Source organism: Pseudorasbora parva, chromosome 9 (assembly GCF_024679245.1).
Source record: "Pseudorasbora parva isolate DD20220531a chromosome 9, ASM2467924v1, whole genome shotgun sequence".
NCBI classification, from domain to species: domain Eukaryota; kingdom Metazoa; phylum Chordata; class Actinopteri; order Cypriniformes; family Gobionidae; genus Pseudorasbora; species Pseudorasbora parva.
The window spans coordinates 43,705,636-43,729,747 of NC_090180.1; the positions used below are offsets into that span (position 1 = coordinate 43,705,636).

Sequence of the window (24,112 nt, forward strand, 5' to 3'; positions counted from 1 at the left end):
CCTAGTGGTTTTTGGATATTTTACTGCAAAAATACTACATTGTGCACCTTTAATCTTAAACTTTTACCAGATAAATCAAACTTCTTTTCAAATGCATTCAATTGATCTTATAGTCACATTATTTGTTTTAGATCATCCACCATAGTTATCACCATCCTTGCGGAAAAGTAATGGCGATGAATACAAAAAGATAAAAAACATGTACAAAAATACCAAGAAAAAACTATGATCTAAAGCTATTAAAAATCATTTTCAGTAAATGAAATACAGCTGAAATCAAATCAAATATAAACATTACATGAAAAACAAACTAAAAAAATGTTGCGTTATGTCTGCTTTGTAAGTTGAAGTACAAAAGTCACTAAAATTGTAAAGTAAAAATTAAATAAAGGTAAATAGAAATAAAGAAGAAAAATAAATAACAAAAGTGCAAAATAAAACACTAAAACTTAAAGGGGACCTATTATGCAAAATTCACTTTTATAAGGTTTTTGAACACAGATGTGTGTCCAGTGTGTGTACAACCAGCTTATAATGAAAATGAACCCAGTTCTTTTTGTTATTATCCCCATAAATAATAAACAGTCTCTCCAAATGAGCGGTTCCAGATTTCCCCCTCCTCTTATGTAAGCACAGGGAAGCCCCGCCCATGAATGATGACCATCTGCCCTATTAGCATAGATCCCGCGCTGAGTGAGCCACAGCAGTCATTTCGGTTTCCTCGCTGTAACAGCTGGAGATATACAATGTCTGCGCCAAAAAACATTACAAATGTTCTGTTATTGTATGTACCAAGCCTGCAGTCTCCCTCTCATTTACTGAAGCTTTCGCGCCTCGATCGCCCCCCGGTGACTGGTCCCAGTATAGCCGCCCCTCTGTGATTTCTAATGGACGCGAGGCAAACTAAATAATAAAATTACACTTCAAAAAATTTCCCCCAAAGTTAGTTTATGTCACTGAAGGCAGTTATCATCACGATGATTTCATTTCAGGTGTTCGTTTTAAAAATAAGTTTAGTTTGAGTTAGTTATTTGATGCTATAAAAACGGGGTGTGTGACGTCATGATTGACAGCTGAGACTGACGGCTTCTCTGAGTGAAGTTGTCACTGAGGCACTAACGGACTTTTTTTTTAATTTTTGGGAGCAGATTAGAGCTTTAGCTTTAATTTCTACATTTCCATAACTGTTTATTTCACACCAACATAATTAATTGTTCTGCATCTGCGAGAGTGTGGGCGGGCTTTTGATATCGCAGCTGTACTTCCTGCTCTACTTCCTGCGCTCTACTGCGCAACTCCGGTCCCGAAATCGCTACTGCGCAGACGCGGTCCCAAGATGTCCGCGCCGTGCAAGGCTGCCTGAAAGCTTCAAATCTGCCAAGCGGAAACGGATGATGTCGAGTCGTCCATATTTTTTTACGGTCTATGGTATGTACCAACAAACATAAGGGTCTCCATTGACTCCCGGCATCTGAGCTACTGAGGACACTAGTTGAATTTCATTTATGAAGGAAATCTGCTGAAGAAAGTCGTTTTAACATGAGACTAGTGTGACTCATGTTAAAACTAACAATGATAAATTGAAATGAACTGATAATATTGCCGCTTTCTCCAGAGCGACTGTACAACCGAATCAAATTGTGTTGCTATTTCTCCCTGTTTAACACTGTGAAGCTGCTTTGTGTGTATGCGCAGGGAACATCATTTTACTCACTGGTAAAATGATGTTCGCTCAAATCTAGCTCAGACATGACATTTATCAGGAGCTTATTATACTTGTTGTAGCCATTAAACAATGTTTTTTTCATAGTTATGTTTAAATATAATATTATTTTTACATTATATCTGATTATGATAAGTAATAACGAAAAGAATGAAATTCATCAATATTCATGTGTTGATCAAAACCTACAACTTATTGGCTGAACTGTGATAAATTCTTACATTATTCAACCAGCATAGATGTTAACTAGGCGCAAAAAAGTGACTTATATCAGTGACTTTACATGGAGAATGCTGCATGAACAAAATCCGAGCAAAACATTTCAGTGAGTCATGCAGCAGATGGATTCCACACACAGATATCAGGGATTCTTTCCCGCTGTGAGAGAATGTGCCGATGCTGTTATGACATGGATGCATTTTCTCTGACATGTTCTGCCTCTCCTGAACCCTTCAGAGATCCAGTAAATGTCAGCAAGCACATTTGCAGTGCTGACCTTCAACCAGACGTGATGAGGTTGAGCCCTCAAAGATGGCTATTTCCCATCATGTGGAAATATGCTTACTAATCTGATCAGAATGAGACACGTTGTACGCTTTGCTCATGTCAATAAACACCCAGAGCAGAAAGGTTAGGGAGTCATTTCCATCTCGAAAACATAATTTTGCCATTAATAATGTTTTCTCGAAAGCTAATGAACCCAGCCAACACGTGTATGTGGGGCCCACGTGGATTAAACATGGGCTACAGGGGTACAGAGTGGGCATGGGCTCAAAATGGGCATCTTATCTGGGGCCCACTTGGGTGAATGTAGGTCCCACATGGGCAAACCCAGCTGGGCTCCTCATGTGGGAACTAGTTGGTTCACTAATGGGAAATGAGAACATGGGTGGAAAATGGGCTATTCAGTGGTCTAATTCATTCACAGTCAAGACAAGTGCAAACACAGTCAATTCCAAAGGCTGATTACATGGGTAGATAGTACACAAATATGCACCCTTGAAAAAAATGTATTGTTATTTTGACACTTGAACACAATTAGTGTGACTTTAATCTAATCAAAATTTAAAAATTCCAACACAATAGCAATTTTATTTGGTTTATTTTGTGATCACAGAGCAGTGCCATACAGGGACCATTTTTGCTTTTATTATAAAAGTGTACACATTAAGTGAAATATTTCCTTTCTCAAATGTTTAATTTTGAATAAATCTTTAATAAATTTTATTTAGGCACAGAACCACTAGTTTCCGATTAGTAATGGCTTTAGAATAATGATCCAAATAAGTTGGAATGTCTTCTGCAGGGTTAGGTAATACTGAGTCATTGTTAATAGGTTACACCAGGATCTTTACTTTATACTTAACACATTTTGTATGTCTCCATCATCAATCACACCTGATTCAACTCATCAGCTCATTAGTAGATTCTTGAGATTCTTCGGAATGAAAAGTGCATTATAAATAAAATCTATTATTATTATTATTAGTAGTAGTAGAGATTTTAAAACCTGGGTGTGTCAGCTATAGTGAGACGTACAAAATCTGCAGGGCTGGTGGTACGCCAAGACAGGTTTGAAACCATAACCATGACCGAATGTATTTATTTTTATTTTTAACAATACATCCATTTGTGATTCTTATTAAGTGGGCACTTAAATCTTCACCTTAATTCTTTTGCAGTTTGCAGTGTCGTTTCGTCGCCATCTGTTTTTGTCTGACCCTACAGACCATGTCATCAAGATCAACTGGATGTGGGGCACCAAAAAGCTTTAAATGTGAAAGAGAATTTAAAAAAAAAAGTGACACAATGGTTGATTATTTTGAAAAATTTTCAAAGGGCTTTTGGGCGAGCGATTATGGGGGAGTGAGGAGCTGCACTGTTTTTATCTTTTTGTTTGTGAAATACATAAACTTTAAGTGTACAGATGTACATATATAAACAATACAAGTTTTGTCAAATTATGTCTGTCAGGAGCTCTACTTTTTTTTGTGGTACTTTTGTCAAATAAAGTTGTAACTGTAATTTAGTCGTTTTCAAATTATTCTAAATAACCCTTGCATGATAAAGTATAGCATGAGCTACTGGTTTCTGTTGATTAACTTTAACATTTTAGTGTAGTTTAGAGCAGTGGTTTTCAAACCTGTCCTGGAGGACCATCAGCTGTGTCTCCACACCTGATTCAACTCATCAGTTCATTAGTAGAGACTGCAAGAACTAAATTGGTGTGTCGAATAAGGGAGACATACAAAATTTGCAGGACTGGCGGTCCTCTAGGACAGGTTTGAAAACCACTGGTTTAGAGGATTACCTGTAATGTTTGTATTACGGGGTTCACTATAAGATAACTCATACAGAAACTATGCTAGCCCATCTATATATACCCGTTGTAGCCCATAAGAGCCCTACATAAAACCTATCTGGGTCCAGTCATTAACCCATATGGGCAGACCCATGTGGGCCCCAAATGGGTGCGACCTGGGTTACCCATATGGGCCCAGTATCAACCCATATGGGCAGACCCATGTAGGCCCCAAATGGGTGCGACCTGGGCTACCCATATCTGCCTGGTATGAGCCCATCAAGAGACCCATCATTAACCCTTATGGGCAGACCCATGCAGGCCCCAAATGGGTGCTACCTGGGTTACCCATGTGGGCCCAGTATGAGCCCATCAAGAGACCCATCATCAACCCATCTGGGCTAACCCATGTAGGGCCTCCATGGAAACTGAGGACAAAATTAGCTGGGTCCCAGTTGGCTAGCTCAGGTGGGCCCCAGATATCAGCCCATGTGCAACCCCTTTGGGCCCCACATGGGTGTGTTGGCTGGGAACTTGTTACCAAGCGAACAACAGTGCCATATGTGTGAAGGTAAAATCAATAGAATATTAATAGTGAATAGACTATTTTGTTTATTGTGCATTATTTTCAATCAAGCAATAATATGTTAATAATATGTAAAAGTTTGAAAATATTTCATTATGTGTATACAAAAAATACTAACTATGAAATTAGCCTTAGCAAGATAAAGGGGTACGACTTTATTTCAATGGTCCACTTCTACTCTAACTACAAACTTTGCAACTACGTTTCAACCGGTACACCAAATTGACATCAAAGAACTAGTGGCAATGAAAGCAAAGACTTTATAGGAAAATGGTGCACTCTGATTACTTATGAATGCAATGTGCAATGCCCATTATGGTGAATAAGCCCCACCTTCTAAATGAAAGAGCCAATCGTTGATTACTAAAATCATCGCGTCACTGGCACTGCCATTAAAAGCTTAGGTTGCTATGGAAACAGACAGTATTCTGAGATGCGCATTAGCTTTGTCCAGGTTGAAAAATTCAGTTTTTTGACATGATCTGAGTGGTTAGAAATCAAATTTATGAGATGGTTGTTGTTAGATTTCATTGGTGATTGCAAATAAGTGTTTGCCAAATTAATCGTAAGTTTGGCAAACAGTTTTGGCGAAATTGATGTTTCCCCATTCAAAGAGATAGGAGCTGCACTTGCATGCCCGAGAGGCGTTTCAAAGATGGCCGCCGAGTGAAATGACTTAAAAGAGACTTTGATGAAAGCCAACAATGGTGTCAGCTCACATCAGCTGCGTCTGGGCAAAAAAGTTGTGCTCTGACACCACAAAAACTACAGCTGATGACCAAACATGTACGTTCTGTGCCTGCTAGATATAATAACTGTGCACAACAGCAGATTTCAGTAGTAGTTGTTCGTCTTTCAAAAAAGGGAACATGAACTAGGAATGCGTACACACAATCCACAATCAAATCAGTGTTTGCTTACTATTTTTAATAAATGAATCATGCTGATCAATTTGTATTCACTTATATTAATTAGACTAAATATGGCCATGTTGATATGGGAATATTTTCATATTGGAATACTCCAAAAAGATGAAGATGTAGGTAGATTTATAAGCATCTTTTTTGCTTTTGCCTAGGTTGTTTGCTTGCTTTGCCTCTTTCGTTTTACTATGTACGCTGGTTTACAAAGCTGAACAGCCAGAGTTGTCAGCCAATAAAGCAACTCATAATTTCATACCAAAAAATAAATGTCTAAAATTTATTTTTTTACCACAGAATGTTATCAAACACAATGCATAATTTGAGATTTGGAAGAAATGACACTGGTGGAAATGTTAATGACATTCAAAAAATATTTTTAAAATAAACATTAAAGAATTCACTTCATGCTGACATTGTGCCTTCATTGTTCTTTGCATTGTTTATTTACTGCTTGCAGCTATATGTTAGATTCTTTCTGTCGTTGTATTGAGATGGGGTCGGGCGAAATGTAACCATGCCTCTAACAAAGAAACACCCTTCCACGTACAGCTAAACACTTCAGTGCAGTGATTGTGAACTCCTTTCAGCTCTAGTTTTAGAGAGAGAGGGCGATTGCTCGGAGGTTATTCTTTGATCGAACACCAGAGTGCTCATATATTGATCATGATCCTCTCCTGAGATAAACCTTTTGATTTACTCAGAGAGCCTCTGAATCTCATGGATTCAATGCTGAACTCTCTCTTCAGCCTCAGGTGCTGTTTAATATGTGTGGTGAGGTGGACGAGCGAGAGACGTGGGAGGAGCGAGTGAGACCGGTGCGTGATTGAGAATGAGCGTCACCTGTGAGGCACACCGGTCTCGAGTCCTTCACTGGTGTCGCTCGTCCTTATATGCCTCCGAGCTCCCTCGTGAGAGGACTCGCTCGTCCACCTTGCCACAATATGAGTCAGATTACTAATAAGCTCCATAGCAGGAAAATGAGAAATTACAAAATAACAGCCAATGAGAACATGTTTCACAACTTTGGAAAAGACACACACACACACACACACACACACACACACACACACACACACACACACACACACACACACACACACACACACACACACACACACACACACACAGGCGGCGTGCTTTACTCCACTGCATCCCACACTTTGCATTGCACTTGGTGATGTGATGTAAGGCTTGGATGAGCTGCTTGGCCATAGAAACCCATATATATGCCATCTCTGTCTCTGTCTGAATAAATTATATTTTAAAATATATTAAAATAGAAAACAGTTATTCTTAAAAATTATATTACACACACAGTATTGTTTTTTACAGAATTTTTAATCAAATAAATTCACCCTGTGAGCATTGAAGACTTCTTTCAAAAACATACAAAAACAACAAATTATTTCTTACTTCTGACCACCACTGGATGGATGGATGGATGGATGGATTGATGGATGTATAGATAGATAGGTGTGTGTGTGTTTGTGTGTGTGTGTGTGTGTGTGTGTGTGTACGTGTGTGTGTGTAATATCAGGACACAAATGTGTATAATGACATGGGTATGACATAGGTATTACAAGGAGATGGTGAAATATGAGTACATTATCCATGTCCCCACTTTTCAAAAGGTTTTTTTTTGAGAAAGTAAAAATGCAGAATGTTTCCTGTGATGGGTAGGTTTAGGGGCTGAGGCAGTGTGTGTGTGTGTGTGTGTGTGTGTGTGTGTGTGTGTGTGTGTGTGTGTGTGTGTGTGTGTGTGTGTGTGTGTGTGTGTGTGTGTGTGTGTGTGATGGGTAGGTTTAGGTGCAGTGTAAGGGGATAGAAAATACGGTTTGTTGGTATATAAACCATTACGCCTATGGAATGTCCCACATTTCACAAAAACAAACGTGTGTGTGTGTTTATTATTGTGTGTTTAGTTTATTTTTTTCGTTTTAAGCACAGTTGGTCAATAAAGAATATTTATCGCTGCAGTAGATTTTTCTGATTTCAATATCGATTTTATGAGCTCAAACAGAAAAAAAGGTGGGGTGCCTCATTTGAGTTATTTCGTGTAGAACTAATTGACCATTCTTTTTGAAGTGCAGCAGAGCATTTTACATTCTTGACTCAGCAGTGTACACTTCACTTCTCTCTTACTCACAAGAAAAATGGCTTGCCTTTAGTGCATCAACACTGTCTTGTATATGCCATTTTCATTTGTCTAAGGCTTTTTGTTCAACTGAATGCTTTCAATGAAATGGTATAATATGCAATAAGATGCTGCTACACTGAAGCTCGAGTGCTGTGGGACAAAGAAAAGCTTTACACATGCAGTCCAGTCAATACTGATGGCAGTCAGTCATGGTCAAAAGCGTTCAGGCTCTCAACCTGTGAGAGGATTGACCTAAAGATGATGGTCAGAAGATGTGACGTCTGATAAATAAACGACAGATTTCCAAAACTCTTGCATTGTTTACAGCCACCTATTGAACTGAAAAATAATGAAAATAGTGCAGAAGTCACATGTAAAGACCCTGATATACTCAGAGCAAATTATTTTTCCGTTCTTCGTTTAGGGGTAAAACGAAGTTTGAAATACCTTTGCAGCTAGACTGGGTAAACCCAGCCTGATCTGCTGGCGATTTGATTTCACGCAGCAACTCAGTCTGGAAAACTGTACATTTAATTCTACTGCTTCTGTTACACTTTGCGGGAACCAATCAGAGACTGGCTTATCCACCTGGCAAGTTATTGGCCGCGTGATGTGATGGGTCGTTGCCCGTTGATCATGCCTCTTGTGGTCTGATTGGTTGAAGGACTATACAATTGTGTACAGAGTCATTTGAATTATGCTCGTTTATCACGCCTCTTGTGCAGTAGAAAATACAGAGCAGACTCCCCAGATCAATGTTAACTCTTAAATTGAGCTTGGTCTGGTGATACTCAGACAACATTGCAGCAGTATACTGTGAGCGAACATCCCAAAGCCACCTACGCTGCTAGGAGAGACGTTTAAATGAATATGTAAATATGTGCTGCATGCTTTCATCAAAGGACAAAATGAACATGGAAGGGAAAACAGCAGTTAAGAAAGCATCTGATCATAGTGATGTGGGTGTTGGTGTGATGGTAATCAAATCGCGATATGCACTATAGTCTGTGAACGTTAGTCTGTCCACCACAACAAGACTGCTATTGAAATATGAAGTCTGCATAGTCTGTATAAAAAAAAAGAAGAACATTTTATAAATTGATATTCAATTGATTAGGACTGAATTAAAGCATTAAAAACAGAATCCAGAAAAATGTAAACGTAGAACTTGGGAAAAAATAAATAAAATGGATTTCAAAGGGCCCTAAAAGATCCTCGTAATCTCACAATCTTCTTTCTCACAATTGCGAGTTTACATTTTGAAATTTCTGACCATTTTTTTATCAGAATTGTGAGTGAATAACTCTATATAATATTATAAAGTCATTGTTGCAAGATAAAAACTCGCAATTGCGAGAAAGTCAAAATTGCAAGTTCTTTGCAAGTTAATATCTTGCAATTCAGACTTTTTTCCCTCACATTTATGACTATATTTTGCAATTCTGAGAAAAAAGTCTGAATTACAAAATGTAAACTTGAAATTGCAAAAAAATTGTGAGATAAAAAGTCACACTTTTTGTTTTATTCTGTGGCAGAAACAAGCTTCCATAAGAGTCATCAAACAGCGTTGCTGAAAAATATCTTGAACACTATCTTCTTTTGAAAAGTACCACTCACCTCTCTATGAGCCACCACAGAAAAACCTTTCCCAGCAGTCTCTTCCACTCTCTGAGATCTGCCCTTATTCTGCCTCTCAGCTCATTACACACAGCTCTAAAACAACAGGTTTAAATTGACTTTGAGTCTGCTGAGTCGAGGTTGTGTCAAAAATAACCCTTGTGTCCTCTAAAAAAAGCTAATGATATTTTTAGGCTCCTGTTCTAGGCAGTGATACACACTAATTCTCAGTCGGAGTATGAAGACAATCCTCAGAGTGAAGACGATTATATATTTTTTCTGTGCGTGTTTAGGGAAGATGTGAAATGTTGGGTAATGAAATCAGTCCATGCTGTTCACAGACATGAAATTGACTTCTTCTTTTCCAAAATCTAGAGAGCTGCCTACACGACAGTGTAAAGTTGATTACCACAAAATTTCATTTCCCCTCTAAAAAGAGAAAGATAGAGAAAAAGAAAACAAACAAGCTGCTGAAATTCAGGAATATTTAGTTTCTGACATGCACTGTAGACTAATCACAACAGACTGGGCAATCTGACCAATCAGAGCCGAGAAGATGGCTAAAACGAGGGTTTTAGAGAGACTTGCTTAAAACCGCAGCAAATCAGCATATTAAAATAATTCCTGAAGGATCATGTGACACTGAAGACTGGAGTAATGATGCTGAAAATTCAGCTTTGATCACATTTTAAAAATATTAAAATAGAAAACAGCTATTTCAAATTGGGTTATATTTAGATCAAATAAACTAAGCATAAGAGGCCTCTTTCAAAAAAAATCTTACCTACCCCAAACTTTTGAACATTAGTGTAAGTATAAACTTGCATAGACCTGCTTCTATGAGTTGCAGCGCTAGACAAGAGTGAAGCAAACCACATGAGAGATTAAAACTGATACCACAGATTCTCTTTCCTGTTGCAGTCTGGCACAGGTTACAATATAGAGACACAAGGCAGCTCACACGGTTATGGAGCAAATACATGTTCTCCAATATTTAAGCAGCAGTCTTAGGTAATAGAGAGATAGATAAACAAACAGAAAATAAGACAGGACAAACTTAAAGATACATTGGTCTCCCTGAAATAGTAAACCACAGTCAAATATTTTGTTCTTTATCAGCATTTGTACATCCTTCACAAAACCATTAGTCTGCCAGACAAACATCTCTCTCACAGAGCCAGCAATGTAGACAGTGCCCAAAGAATGAGTCTCACAAAGCCAGACTTTTGACTATCGGCATAAATCTGGCCAAGAACCACCCACTTAGACTGGAAGGGGCTGTCTGAATGACATGCTTTAGGAGCGGGTGAATCTGAAATCGATGATACCACAATAATACAGCAGCCTGCCACACGGCTTGAGCTCAATCAAGATGCTGGACAGAGAATACTGAAGTAAAAAATAGTAAGTAGAAAATAATTATGAAACGAACAGAGGACTGACGGGCAGAAAGATCGATAGATAGATAGATAGATAGATAGATAGATAGATAGATAGATAGATAGATAGATAGATAGATAGATAGATAGATAGATAGATAGATAGATAGATAGATAGATAGATAGATAGATAGACAGACAGACAGACAGACAGACAGACAGACAGACAGACAGACAGACAGACAGACAGACAGACAGACAGACAGAGACTAGATAAAATGCTTCAGACCTCTGACGTTCAGCAGCTTCATTTAAACTGCACAGTGTACAAGCCAAAAAGCTTTCTCATCAGTAAAATACTTGAAATAATGCATACATCTCTCAAAGAGCTTTTGTTGTTGTGTCCATGGTTCTGTTTCTGCCTCTATGGCTTTCATACCAAGTGCTTCAAGATGCCTTAATCCAGTGTTTACAGGTTTTTTTTTTTACAGCCCCTGGTTCAAATCCTGCTCCAGCAGGTCGAGTAGGACCGTTTACAGCGTCCACCAAGAACACTCAATGCCCTAGCAGCCACAATGGTGAGTTTAGGTCACCTCCATTAAAATGTGCCCTGTTCTATTGGTGAATACATTAGTGAGGTTCCCTTTCATCAATCTATCTAATTATCTGTCAAATCATCTGAGATTACAATATGACCTCAGCAATGCCATAACACATGTATTATGTAGTTAGATAAAATGACTAAACCTGACAAAACTGTACCTGCTAGCAAACATCTACCACATTAGTAATAAGAAATACAGGCACGAACACAGAAATCCAGTACCACTCATATTATAACACATTATTACAAGCTTACTGTTGTGAATGGGGCTAAGGAGACAAATTTGAATACTGGCTTATTGTGTACTTGTTCAAAAAAATATTTTGGATAATTTTTAAGCAAACAAAGTTACAGAACTTTCAATGTAATCAGAAATTGTTTAAACAGCTAGTCAGTAAGTGGATAAATCACTACTTACTGCTTGCAGGAATACAGTCGCCCCTTTCTTCAGTTTAAGATGCTGAGCGAAGCTTGCTTGAAATGGGACGAACAAACAAACAATTTTGAAATAAATTGTTGTGGTATCCAATTATAATAAACCTCAACCATGACTGTTGACATAAAGTCCTCACGTCTCCTGCACAGCCTGAACATGACGTGTGTCATGAGAGCCGTTTTTGATATCCTCTAGTGTCGTTTGATGATTCGGCTCTATGATGTCAGTTCCGCCTGACAATGAACATGTTCGGACAGATGCAAATGTTGGGGGCGTGCATATAAATGATCTCCAACGCGTCACGTTTGGGTTTATGTTGAGAAGCACTTTTTTTCCGTGGTGTTTTTGATTTACGAGATTTACATAAGAAGTAGGAGGCAATGGTGTTTGAGACTCACAGTATGTGAGGTCCATGTACTGAACTCTTATTATTTCACTATGGCAAGGTTAATTCAATTTTTCATTCTAGGGCACCTTTAACTCTGACACAATCTTGCAGAGACTTTTGCAAACCTTGTTGTTCCTCTGAAGCGCTCTGTTGCAGCCTGTCACCTTGCAAACTCAACTTTCCATCTCAGAGGACAGATAAAAAGCTTGTGATTTTGAAAAGCTCTCAGCATTTTTCGTAAATCCTTAGGCAGTCTGTGGGTGTGCTAGAATACTGCAGTATATTGTGAATGAACTTGAAACAAAGTTAGTTGATTATGCAAAATCTAACCTACAGCTTCTACATTTAAGATGTAAAAGTATGCCATTTTATGGTCTGCAAAAATCATATTACTAATGAGCATTTAAGCTTTATTTTACAGTTAAAATCAGGATAGCTTTACCTGAGAAACATCAATAAAAATGACAAAAGATTACATTGTTTCATGGGGTGTAAGTACGATTTTTACCAAAAGAATGGTCATAATTTAGAAATAAAAGTTGTTGTGTGATTGGCCACTGTGAGACTTCAGTGTAAACACCCACTGCTGTGATTGGCCGCTGTGAGACTTCAGTGTAAACACCCACTGCTGTGATTGGCCGCTGTGAGACTTCAGTGTAAACACCCACTGCTGTGATTGGCTGCTGTGAGACTTCAGTGTAAACGCCCACTGCTGTGATTGGCTGCTGTGAGACTTCAGTGTAAACGCCCACTGCTGTGATTGGCTGCTGTGAGACTTCAGTGTAAACGCCCACTGCTGTGATTGACTGCTGTGAGACTTCAGTGTAAACACCCACTGCTGTGATTGGCCGCTGTGAGACTTCAGTGTAAACACCCACTGCGGTGATTGGCTGCTGTGAGACTTCAGTGTAAACACCCACTGCGGTGATTGGCTGCTGTGAGACTTCAGTGTAAACACCCACTGCGGTGATTGGCTGCTGTGAGACTTCAGTGTAAACACCCACTGCTGTGATTGGCTGCTGTGAGACTTCAGTGTAAACGCCCACTGCTGTGATTGACTGCTGTGAGACTTCAGTGTAAACACCCACTGCTGTGATTGGCCGCTGTGAGACTTCAGTGTAAACACCCACTGCGGTGATTGGCTGCTGTGAGACTTCAGTGTAAACGCCCACTGCGGTGATTGGCTGCTGTAAGACTTCAGTGTAAACACCCACTGCGGTGATTGGCTGCTGTGAGACTTCAGTGTAAACACCCACTGCTGTGATTGGCCGCTGTGAGACTTCAGTGTAAACACCCACTGCTGTGATTGGCTGCTGTGAGACTTCAGTGTAAACGCCCACTGCTGTGATTGACTGCTGTGAGACTTCAGTGTAAACACCCACTGCTGTGATTGGCCGCTGTGAGACTTCAGTGTAAACACCCACTGCTGTGATTGACTGCTGTGAGACTTCAGTGTAAACACCCACTGCTGTGATTGGCCGCTGTGAGACTTCAGTGTAAACACCCACTGCTGTGATTGGCCGCTGTGAGACTTCAGTGTAAACGCCCACTGCTGTGATTGACTGCTGTGAGACTTCAGTGTAAACACCCACTGCTGTGATTGGCCGCTGTGAGACTTCAGTGTAAACACCCACTGCGGTGATTGGCTGCTGTGAGACTTCAGTGTAAACACCCACTGCGGTGATTGGCTGCTGTGAGACTTCAGTGTAAACACCCACTGCGGTGATTGGCTGCTGTGAGACTTCAGTGTAAACACCCACTGCTGTGATTGGCTGCTGTGAGACTTCAGTGTAAACGCCCACTGCTGTGATTGACTGCTGTGAGACTTCAGTGTAAACACCCACTGCTGTGATTGGCCGCTGTGAGACTTCAGTGTAAACACCCACTGCGGTGATTGGCTGCTGTGAGACTTCAGTGTAAACGCCCACTGCGGTGATTGGCTGCTGTAAGACTTCAGTGTAAACACCCACTGCGGTGATTGGCTGCTGTGAGACTTCAGTGTAAACACCCACTGCTGTGATTGGCCGCTGTGAGACTTCAGTGTAAACACCCACTGCTGTGATTGGCTGCTGTGAGACTTCAGTGTAAACACCCACTGCGGTGATTGGCTGCTGTAAGACTTCAGTGTAAACACCCACTGCGGTGATTGGCTGCTGTAAGACTTCAGTGTAAACACCCACTGCTGTGATTGGCCGCTGTGAGACTTCAGTGTAAACACCCACTGCTGTGATTGGCTGCTGTGAGACTTCAGTGTAAACGCCCACTGCTGTGATTGACTGCTGTGAGACTTCAGTGTAAACACCCACTGCGGTGATTGGCTGCTGTGAGACTTCAGTGTAAACACCCACTGCTGTGATTGGCTGCTGTGAGATTTCAGTGTAAACACCCACTGCTGTGATTGGCTGCTGTGTGACTTCAGTGTAAACGCCCACTGCTGTGTGACTTCAGTGTAAACGCCCACTGCTGTGATTGGCTGCTGTGTGACTTCAGTGTAAACACCCACTGCTGTGATTGGCTGCTGTGAGACGTCAGTGTAAACACAACAATAATCAATAGATAGTTTTAGGACAGAATTAAGATGTTAAAATCAAATGTATCAGCGGGAAAGCTGTAGTGAAACTGTGCATGCGCGGGCAAAACCGCGACTGGGGTGAAACTGCTGCTCTGCAGACAGATATTATTGGACCAAGCGGCAACCTCTCACAATCTCTCTTAAAGCCAATACGGAAGTAATGTAAACTCCAATTCCTAAACTGGCCACTAGGGATAGGCTCCAGAAGGGAGCAGAATCTCATTGAGCCTCATGTTAAAATTCCTGGTACAAATTGTGGTTTTGCTCTATACGGCTAATTTGGCCCTTCATGGCAACTCTGAGGGGGGTGAATTTTTTTATAACTCATTCGTTTATGTTATATAAAGCCTTAAAGTTCCGCATAATTAAGGGCGTGGTTCATTGGAGTGACAGGTGGATAGCCATTTATCCGCCGTCTATAGTCATTGTGTCACCTCAGCTCCGCCCACATCCCGCCTTCTCCCCATTTTCTGTTATCCGGGCGTGATGCACGATGACGCGCTGGCAAGATGGCGACGCCCAGCTCGTCTCTACTTTACGCTTCAGAACGGTTTATCGGAATCCTATGGGTGACGTCACGGACACTACGTCCACATTTTTTTTACAGCCTATGTATTGGACCCACTCACTTTTATCGTCTCTAATTCAGCAAGTCTGTTTAATAAAAATAATAATACATTTTATTTATAAAGCACTTTACATTTTAAAGAAAATATCAAAGTGCTACAAAGGGAGGGAAAAAAATTTAATAAATGTCTGTCGTACGGTGTGATTCCGATCTGATATGTGATGGGAAAAGGGAGTAGAGGGAGTTCGGCAAAAGGCGGATTTGAACCTCTGATCGATTCGCGTCAAAACTTGATGACATGCGTCTTTCCCCTACACTATAGCCATGGTTAAATAACTAATTGTTTTCCGTAATTTTGTCTGGCCCAATCAATCGTTTAGTAAATGGCGATATATTTGTATTTAATGTAAATGACATCTAACGTTACTCCAGTAAAAAAAATTCTGAGAGAGAGGACCCACCCACTTTTTATTTGCTTCCGACGCCCATGCAGATCAGGCATTAGAATTAACATGGTTATTACATGCTGTCGCATTACTGTCGAGTTCATATTGTAAAAGTCTGTTTGCAAATTTACCAAACAACCACAGTGAACCTACACTGGCATGTGTGATTCAGTGGGCGGAGCTAAACAGGCAGTGATGTAGAGGCAGACGTTGATCTATCAGACTATCACGTAATAAAGTGGCACATTCCACATCCTGTTGATAAGGCAGATTGGCTTCAATATAAACTGTTTTTAGACTAACGAGAAAGTTCTGAAACTTACAGGATGTTTAATAGTACAATGAGCTCTAAAGATCAAGGGAATTGTGATTTCTCAGTTCATGGCCCCTTTAAGTGAAAAATATCACACATATACAGAAAGTCTTTTTCAAGATTCTAAATTAAATAAAATATCTTTATTTTAGTATTAAAAGCCTCTCAGTCTTATGGAAATTTAGCTTGTAAGTTATGTTCATTAAAAAAAAAACTTTTTCCCCAGTACCGCGCAAACAATTTGAGTCAACACTTTCCCTGGAATGATAATCCCATTGAAACTCCATAAAGTGAGTATTAAGACACTAAAGGCTGTTTTACTCATGGCTGAATCCTGCTCATGTGAGCCAGCATCTGCTCTGAGTCAACATGTTTAATTACCTTTGCGGTGTAAAATGTCAGTTATTAAGCTACAGTCAACAGACACATCTTGAATTAATGAGTTGACAGGTCATTGCAATTGGTCTTTGTTTGCCTCCTCTTGCTCTCCAAGCCACATCTGTTCATGGGGGATTGTTCATAAATTGGGATTTGATTGAAAACATGTGCTCTCAAAGCCCGGATGGGGAGGAGGGCCAGCCGGAAGGCTTTGTGTCGTTCACGTCTCCCTGGGCGAATCTGTGATTCAGATTCATGGAGCATGTTGGGACTGTGGTTGACAACACAGGGGGGTGTTAATGAAGGCTTTATAGCTACAGGCATAATCAGGGCAATCTCACAAAATCATGCTTACGTCACATGTACTCCAAAAATTAACAAGAAAAAATACATATATATTGCATAAAGAAAAGCTGGACCATTAAAGGTAATTTTTGCATTGTGGTATTTTTTTATGACAATTAAACACGTTTTGCCTCAAATTCTCATTTCTGTAACGAGTTTCAATTTTGATTTTATTTGTGTGTGTGTGTGTATGTGTGTCCTTGTTTATATTACATTGTGGGGACGCCATAAGAATAGGAAAACCTGTATTCACCTACATTGTAGGGACCAGCCAGCGGTCCTCACTTTTCAAAAGGCTAATAAATCATACAGGATGAGTTTTTTGAGAAAGTAAAAATGCAGAATGTTTCCTGTGATGGGTAGGTTTAGGGGCAGGATAGTGAACCAGACATGTGTGCGTGCGCGTGTGTGCATGTTTGTATGTGTGTGAGACATGGTAAACCCTACATTGTGGGAACAAAATAACCCCACAAAGACGACAAATTCCGAAATGAGGAAACAAAATGAGGAAAATAGCTTATAAATCATACTAAGTGATGTAATGATGTGTTTTGAAAATACAAAAATGCATAAAGTTTTCTGTGATGAGTAGGTTTAGAGGAAGCGTTAGTGTAAGGGGATAATTTAAGTTTGTATAGTATAAAAATCACTATGTCTGTCCCAATAAATCTCAACGTGTGAGTGTGTGTGTGCCTGGCAAACCCTACACTGCGTGTAATGTCCCCACAAGAATGGTAATAACAGTAAATACTAGGACATTTTGGACCCCATGTCAAAAACAGCTTATAAATCACACTGAATTTTTTTTTGTTGAAAATGTAAAAATGCAGAGGTTTTCTATGAGGGTATTGTATATTATATCTGTAAACCCATCTATCCATATTTCTGTTGACCATCTAACCAAACTAACGGCAACCTTCCCAACCCCTGGAGGTGTGACAATACGGCTATGTTACTTGGAGCACACGGAGGCTTTTGTTCACTCGTGTCCATCTCTGGTGGACAAAGGGAGGTGCCTGGTGAATGGGGGAGGGGGGAGATGACAGGGGGCGGCACGCGCTACAACAAATCAAGATGGCAGGTGCCCGAATCTAAATGAGCTTCCTCATTAGCATCACAAAACACGGCAGTACTGATCTAGAGGCGCTGCAACAACCAATAAAAGAGCTGAATCTCATCGTATTCATCTCTGTCTGTATTGCAGAGCATACTTGGGCTATTTCATAAATGTTTTATTACCACAGTCAGAACCGAATAAGGATAAATTATATTAAAAAACATTTGAAAATATAACTGAGGTATGCTACATGTCGTTCTAAACCTGCATGACTTTCTTTCTTTTGTGGAACATAAAAAGATAAAAAAATAGTCCATGCAATGAAAGTCAACAAGGTCCAAAATAGTTTAACCATATTAGAGTTAGAAGTATGGGGAAAGGCTTTCCTAAAAATCTCAAAAACTCCCCATCTAATAGATTGTTTGATGTCTAAATATGTCAAAGTCTTTAGTTTACAGGAGTGTTAGATTGCCGCTTTTTACAAGATGTACAACAAGTCTCTGGTGTCCCCAAAGTATGTATCATTACCCCACAGATCATTTTTATAGCATATTAAAATTGTCACTTTTTGAGGGTGAGCAAAAACGTGCCATTTTTGTGTGTCCCTTTAAATGCAAATGAGCTACAGCTCATGGGGCGGAGCTTCAAAAGCTCCAGTTAGCAGCTCTTATAACCTCACCAAGACAGGCAATGAAACTGTTCGGCCTTTTGTGTTCGAACCAGAGAGACTCAAGAAGAAGTGACAACATTTAGAATGCCACAAGATGTTCCTGAATGCTTAGTTGATGAATTTAAAGGGTTAGTTCACCCAAAAATGACGCATCGGGGGCGGGGTTTATGTATATTTCAGGGTTAGAGATGTCACTAACCCGGGAGGAAGCTTGTTTAGAACCTACCAGCCGTTTGAAAGATTGTTATCTCTCTTTGCTTTCAACTTTGAGCATTGTAACTTTACAGATATTGTTTATGCTCATACAGCAACATTACACATAAACTGATTTAATGCCCCTTTAATGCCGGCTGCAGACTGTGCGATTTTGGCAATCCCGTAAGATCATTACAAATCACACCGTACGACAGACATGGATCTAATAAACTTGGGATCGACATGTATGTTGACTGTACTATGATTTCACCTATTGAATCAAAGTAAGTCTATGATGTAAGTAAGTACAGAAGAATAAAACAACATTAGCACACGTTAGTAGTAAACAAATAGAGCAAGATGAATCGCACTTTAGCAATTGTGTATTTTATGTGTTGAAAAAAGAGGAGGATGTGAAAGAGGAGAATAAGGACACAGTCACAGAAAAAGAGGCCTGCCAATTTTGCAAATGGAGCTCGAGGCAAGTAGTTTTAAGTTTTAGCACCACGTTGATCAATACGCCATTTCATGTTGCTTTTTTATTGGTTCATCAGTAGACACAGCAAGCACACTGTGAGATGATCATGCTACATTTCTAACACTGTCAGAAAATTACTGCAGGCTATCTTTGGTCCCAAGACTGTGACAATGGCCGTCATTGAACCTCTCTCACTGTACAACACAGGACCACAATTTAGGAGCCACAACCACAAACCACCACGAATGGTCATCTTTCATTTGGGACGGACTATAATCACACATTGTGTACCAAGCATAATGGATTTCCATGTTCAAAAGTCTTACGTTCGGATTTTATAAGCGTGTTGATCACTATAATTTGACCAATAAAGATGCTGATTTCATTGTAAAATGAGTTATTCTATTATATTGGTCAACAATGTTGTTTAAAATATCTTCTTTGTTTTCTGAAGATTAAAGAAAGTCATGGATTGGGAACAACGTGATGGTGAGTAAATTCATTTTTGGTTCATTTTTTACAATGACATATTAGACTTTATACAATTTACAATTGTATAAGAAGAAAAAATACCATATTAAAGCCACAAGTATGGGGAAAGGCTTGCCTAAAAATATAAATATACATTTTTATTGCAGGCTGTCTTTGGTCACAAGAACCATCTTTGAACCTCCATTACACCGTTTAGGAGCTACGAGCATAGAAATCGCCATGATTGGTCGTCTTTTATCTGGGAAAGTCTAAAATTGTATATGTGTCCCAGGCATAATTGATTTCCATGTTAAAAAAAATGGCACAATAAATGTTTTCTACCAAACTGTAAAATAACGCTTTAAATAAAATATAATATATAAAAAATATATATATATATATATATATATATATATATATATATATATATTGAAAACTATTTCAGTCTTCTTTAAAATGTATATATTTACTGTTACCATTTTTTTTTGTGTAATATTTGTGAAATTCATAATTTCCGAGTGAAAATGTTTTAAAGTACACCTTTTCTCCCAGAGCCTTACAATGCCTGCAGATAAATGGTATAATCTAAATTTATTTAAGGAATTTACATTTGACATGATAATCCAAGATGGATGAACTAACAGTAAACTAATCCACCGTAGGTGGCACACGACACGTGCTGCTCCACATTTTCTCCTGGTGCATCTCAGGTTTCTGTGATGCAGTTTTGGGTTTTAGTTATCCAACATCTATAATTCCCACAATAGCCCTTTTTTCTTTCCTTGTTTTGTGTGGATAAAGTATGCCAACATGTCCACATACAGCATCTCTTTTAAGTATTATTTATTAATGTGTTACCCCATGTGGAAAATGATGCTACATGTTATTGCTGCAGAACAATTTCTTCAGACAGCGTTGACCTGTATTCTCCATTAGTATATGACACTGATCTATAATAGCCAGAGGAAAAAGACTACATCAATACTTGACTATACACCAGGGTTATGAGAAAGAAAAAAAACATTACAGATAACTTCAGAAGCACAACGTAAAAACTGCCAGCTAACCTAACAAATGTGCTTCATCAATCTAAACTAATAATATTTAATATGCCTGAATCACCTTAAATACAGCAATCATTTGTATTTTAACATAAGAAACGTATAAAGGGCCAAATTATAATAAATATATTTATATTTAATTTTATATTTTTGATATAAATAAATCCTTATTCTCCATTTGTTTACAGTGGTGTAATCATAATGCATTTTAAAACATACATGTGCTCGCTCTTATTTATTATTTTAGTCAAAAAACTTTTTGAAAGCCACCTACTACACCAACTGAGCGCCATATTTCATAATCATAAACAAAGCTTATGAAACACCCACATAGATACACAAATGAACGGTAAAACGCTGATATTCCCAAGATGCTCCCATGCAACCAGAAGAGCATTAATGCATGAAATCGCATACGACCATATGGCATGTATAGCCTTAATCAACTTCTGAGGTCTTTTTTTCATTAATAAACATGTGTGACTGATTTTATTGTATTATTTTATTCTATTTCAACCAGCAATTTAAAAGTGCAACCTAATAAAGTGTTGATGTTGAATAGATGAAGAGTCACATGCTGACGCATAATAAGATCATTGAACACACACATATACATACACACACACACTATTGTACTTACGTGCCCCTGCGCTGAGCTTTACACAAACACTCCATATCCACAATATCAGCGGCACCTTCAATCCGACAATCCGTCGCATTCTCACTTTTTTTCTGATGTAAACAAAGAGAACCGCGGCGTTTTGTCCTTCCTTCACTCGCACCCTCCCTGCACGGAAGGGAAGCCTCGGGACTGGCGCTGATTCTGCGAGATATCCGTGCGTAATACAGCCAGGTTTCTGTATATCCCAGCAAGAAAAGGTCTCGGAATTCGCATTATTTGTCAAAGCATTTCTTGGAGGAATATCGGTCCACTGAATGCTCGCATTGTTACACCAGATGAGGGTTTCCGGGACGGTTGCTGTCCAGGTGCTGAAGTTAATGAGGTCTCGCGTTACCCCTCTGCGGTTGAAAGTGGTACAGTCCACCTGCGCAGTGAGGCTCAATGAGCCGCTGAAAGATATGAAGAGAGGGGTGGATAGTTCCTAAAGGGCTAGTAAGCAAAAATGAACATTCTGTCTGCGTTTATAATACTTACAGCCATGTGGTTCAAAACATAAATACCTTTTTTCGTGAATGGAACATGAAACAAGAGGTTTTTGAAGAGTGATCATGCTGTGAAAAGGGGGCAATATAGTGCACATGACCATATAGATTAATGTGAGTAATAGAATGAGCTTTAAATCGTTATATAGGTATGATGATCTCAATAATGATAAAAAAAAACAATTTGCACTTGTGAGAGAAAATGTGAGAGAGCTATACTGTAGGTGGAAGGACAGTGAAGCGTGTTCCTCCCACAAGCCTGAAGCTATCAGAATCAGATTTAGAAGACTTGCCTTGTGCTTTTGGAGCCTTTGGTTGGTTACACTGACATTTATTCAGTTGGCACTACTAATTTTATCACTGTATGAGTTCAATATATTTAAAAAAGCGCTTTGGATTTTCTGCATAACTCCTGTTGTGTTCAACAGAAAGTCGTGTGGTACACATAAGAGTGTGTAAATAATGACAAAATTAAAATATCAATTATATAAATTTAGATGAGAAAAATACTTTTGAAATTATGATGGAAGCATGAATTGTTGACTGATTTCAGTCACTGTCAAAAAACTGTTACTCTGCCAATTTGTTAAAGGGTTAGATCACACAAAAATGTTCAAACGTGCTGCCTAACACGAGAATGAACCTCATTGGTTCTTCCTGAAACTTAAACTTGCCGCATAACCTAAAAAATGAACCTCATTGGTTCTTGATGAAGCTCAAACGTGCTGCATAATATGAGAATGAACCTAATTGGTTCTTGCTGAATCTCAGTGTAACAAGAATGAACCTCATTGGTTCTCGCACATTGAGCGAACATGCTTGAGCTCCTGTTTACCACAACTGATGTGTGAGTTTGGAACAAAATGATGAGTAAATGACAGAATTTTCATTTTTGGGCGGACTAACCCTTTAAGAAGGTATTCCTCAAATGAAACTTAAAAAATAACAAAAATAAACAGGAATAAAAATTAAAAATGAATAGAAGTGCTTTATTAGAAAACATTATCTAAAACAAAAAGTTAAATTATTTTCTAAAGTGAACTAAAGAAAAACAGCTTGAATATAAATGTGAAATCAGCATAATTTCATTTTAGACTAATTATGCCCTGGGGCAATTAGCGGTGGCCTTTGGTAATCAAGAACAAAACCGTTCACAAGTAGCTCATGATGAAACAAATGGGGTCTAGTGACGCGCTACAGTTCAGCCTTCCCTTTAAACTGAATTCAGAAAGCAGCTGCTTACAAAACAAGGGGATCTGATTAAGCACATGCAATAAGAGTCACCAATCTAAAGAGATGATTGTCTAATGAGAAATCACACGCCAGCATTTGCTCTCTGAAACATGCTTTAGTCAACGGAAATAAAAAAGTAACCACTACGAGGCGACAAAACACCATCTTGTAAAACTTGCATCAAGCTCTATATTTTTGCATCACATTCTGAGATGCATAAAAATCATGGCTATTGCCTTTTAATGTTAACAGCGTTTTGCTATTAAACAAAACAGAAGGGCTGCACAGATTCAATAAAATATGATCATAACACAACAACAGACATAAAAGCCTTCTGGAGTCGAGTTAAAAAGTTTTCCACATCCCACTCTTGTCATTTGAGCTGTAAATCCATGGAAAACAAGTCAAGCTAATCTAATGTACAGTAATATTCAGTAAAGGCATGCGCGTTTCTGTTAGGCCATATCTGAACCGGAATGCAAAACAGGAAAGCTATAGGTGATCCATGTTTGGCTTGCACCAGAGTCCTGCACGGGTCCATTTTTGGAGACCCGCCCCCGCCCGTACCCGCAAGGTTTAGCACCAGATCCGACCCGTGACCCGTGAAAATTTCAAAATTAAATCCGTACCCGCCCAGACCCGTTAATATTTGGCCCGTTACCCGACCCGTGCCCGCGATAAATCACACACGCTAAAACATTCAAATTAAAATGCTTAATTTTTTTATCCTACACCTCTCTCAACATCAACAGCGTCATGAATGGGCTAATGAAACAGGCAAAAGTGCCTTTAAAGACTCATTGTCAACAATTTCATATAGCTACTCCACTCACCAGCTTTACTTTTACTTCATCCATTGCTACTCCTGCAACGCTCGCTCCTTCTGCGCTACGAGAGGCATCAACTAAAGTTTCAATGTCGCAGTGGTGGTGACGTGATGGGTCAAATGGTATATCATTGTTGCGTGTATGTGTAATGGTAATTTGGACATAGAAATTGTAATAGCCTACAAAATGTTGGATGGGGGAAGAAGGAGCTGGGAACCAGCGAACATTTAAAAGACTTA

At 39.2% G+C, this 24,112-nt stretch overlaps 1 protein-coding gene across 1 annotated transcript in view; it reads right to left on the reverse strand.

The window, feature by feature from the left end:
- Positions 1–21,674, reverse strand: part of cntnap2b (contactin associated protein 2b) — a 56,393-nt gene extending 34,719 nt beyond the window's left edge. Inside the window, exon 1 of the mRNA XM_067452742.1 lies at positions 21,290–21,674. Coding sequence (XP_067308843.1) covers positions 21,290–21,368 — 79 coding nt within the window. The 5' untranslated portion in view covers positions 21,369–21,674. The remainder of the gene's footprint in view (positions 1–21,289) is intronic.
- Between the last annotated feature and the right edge of the window lie 2,438 nt (positions 21,675–24,112).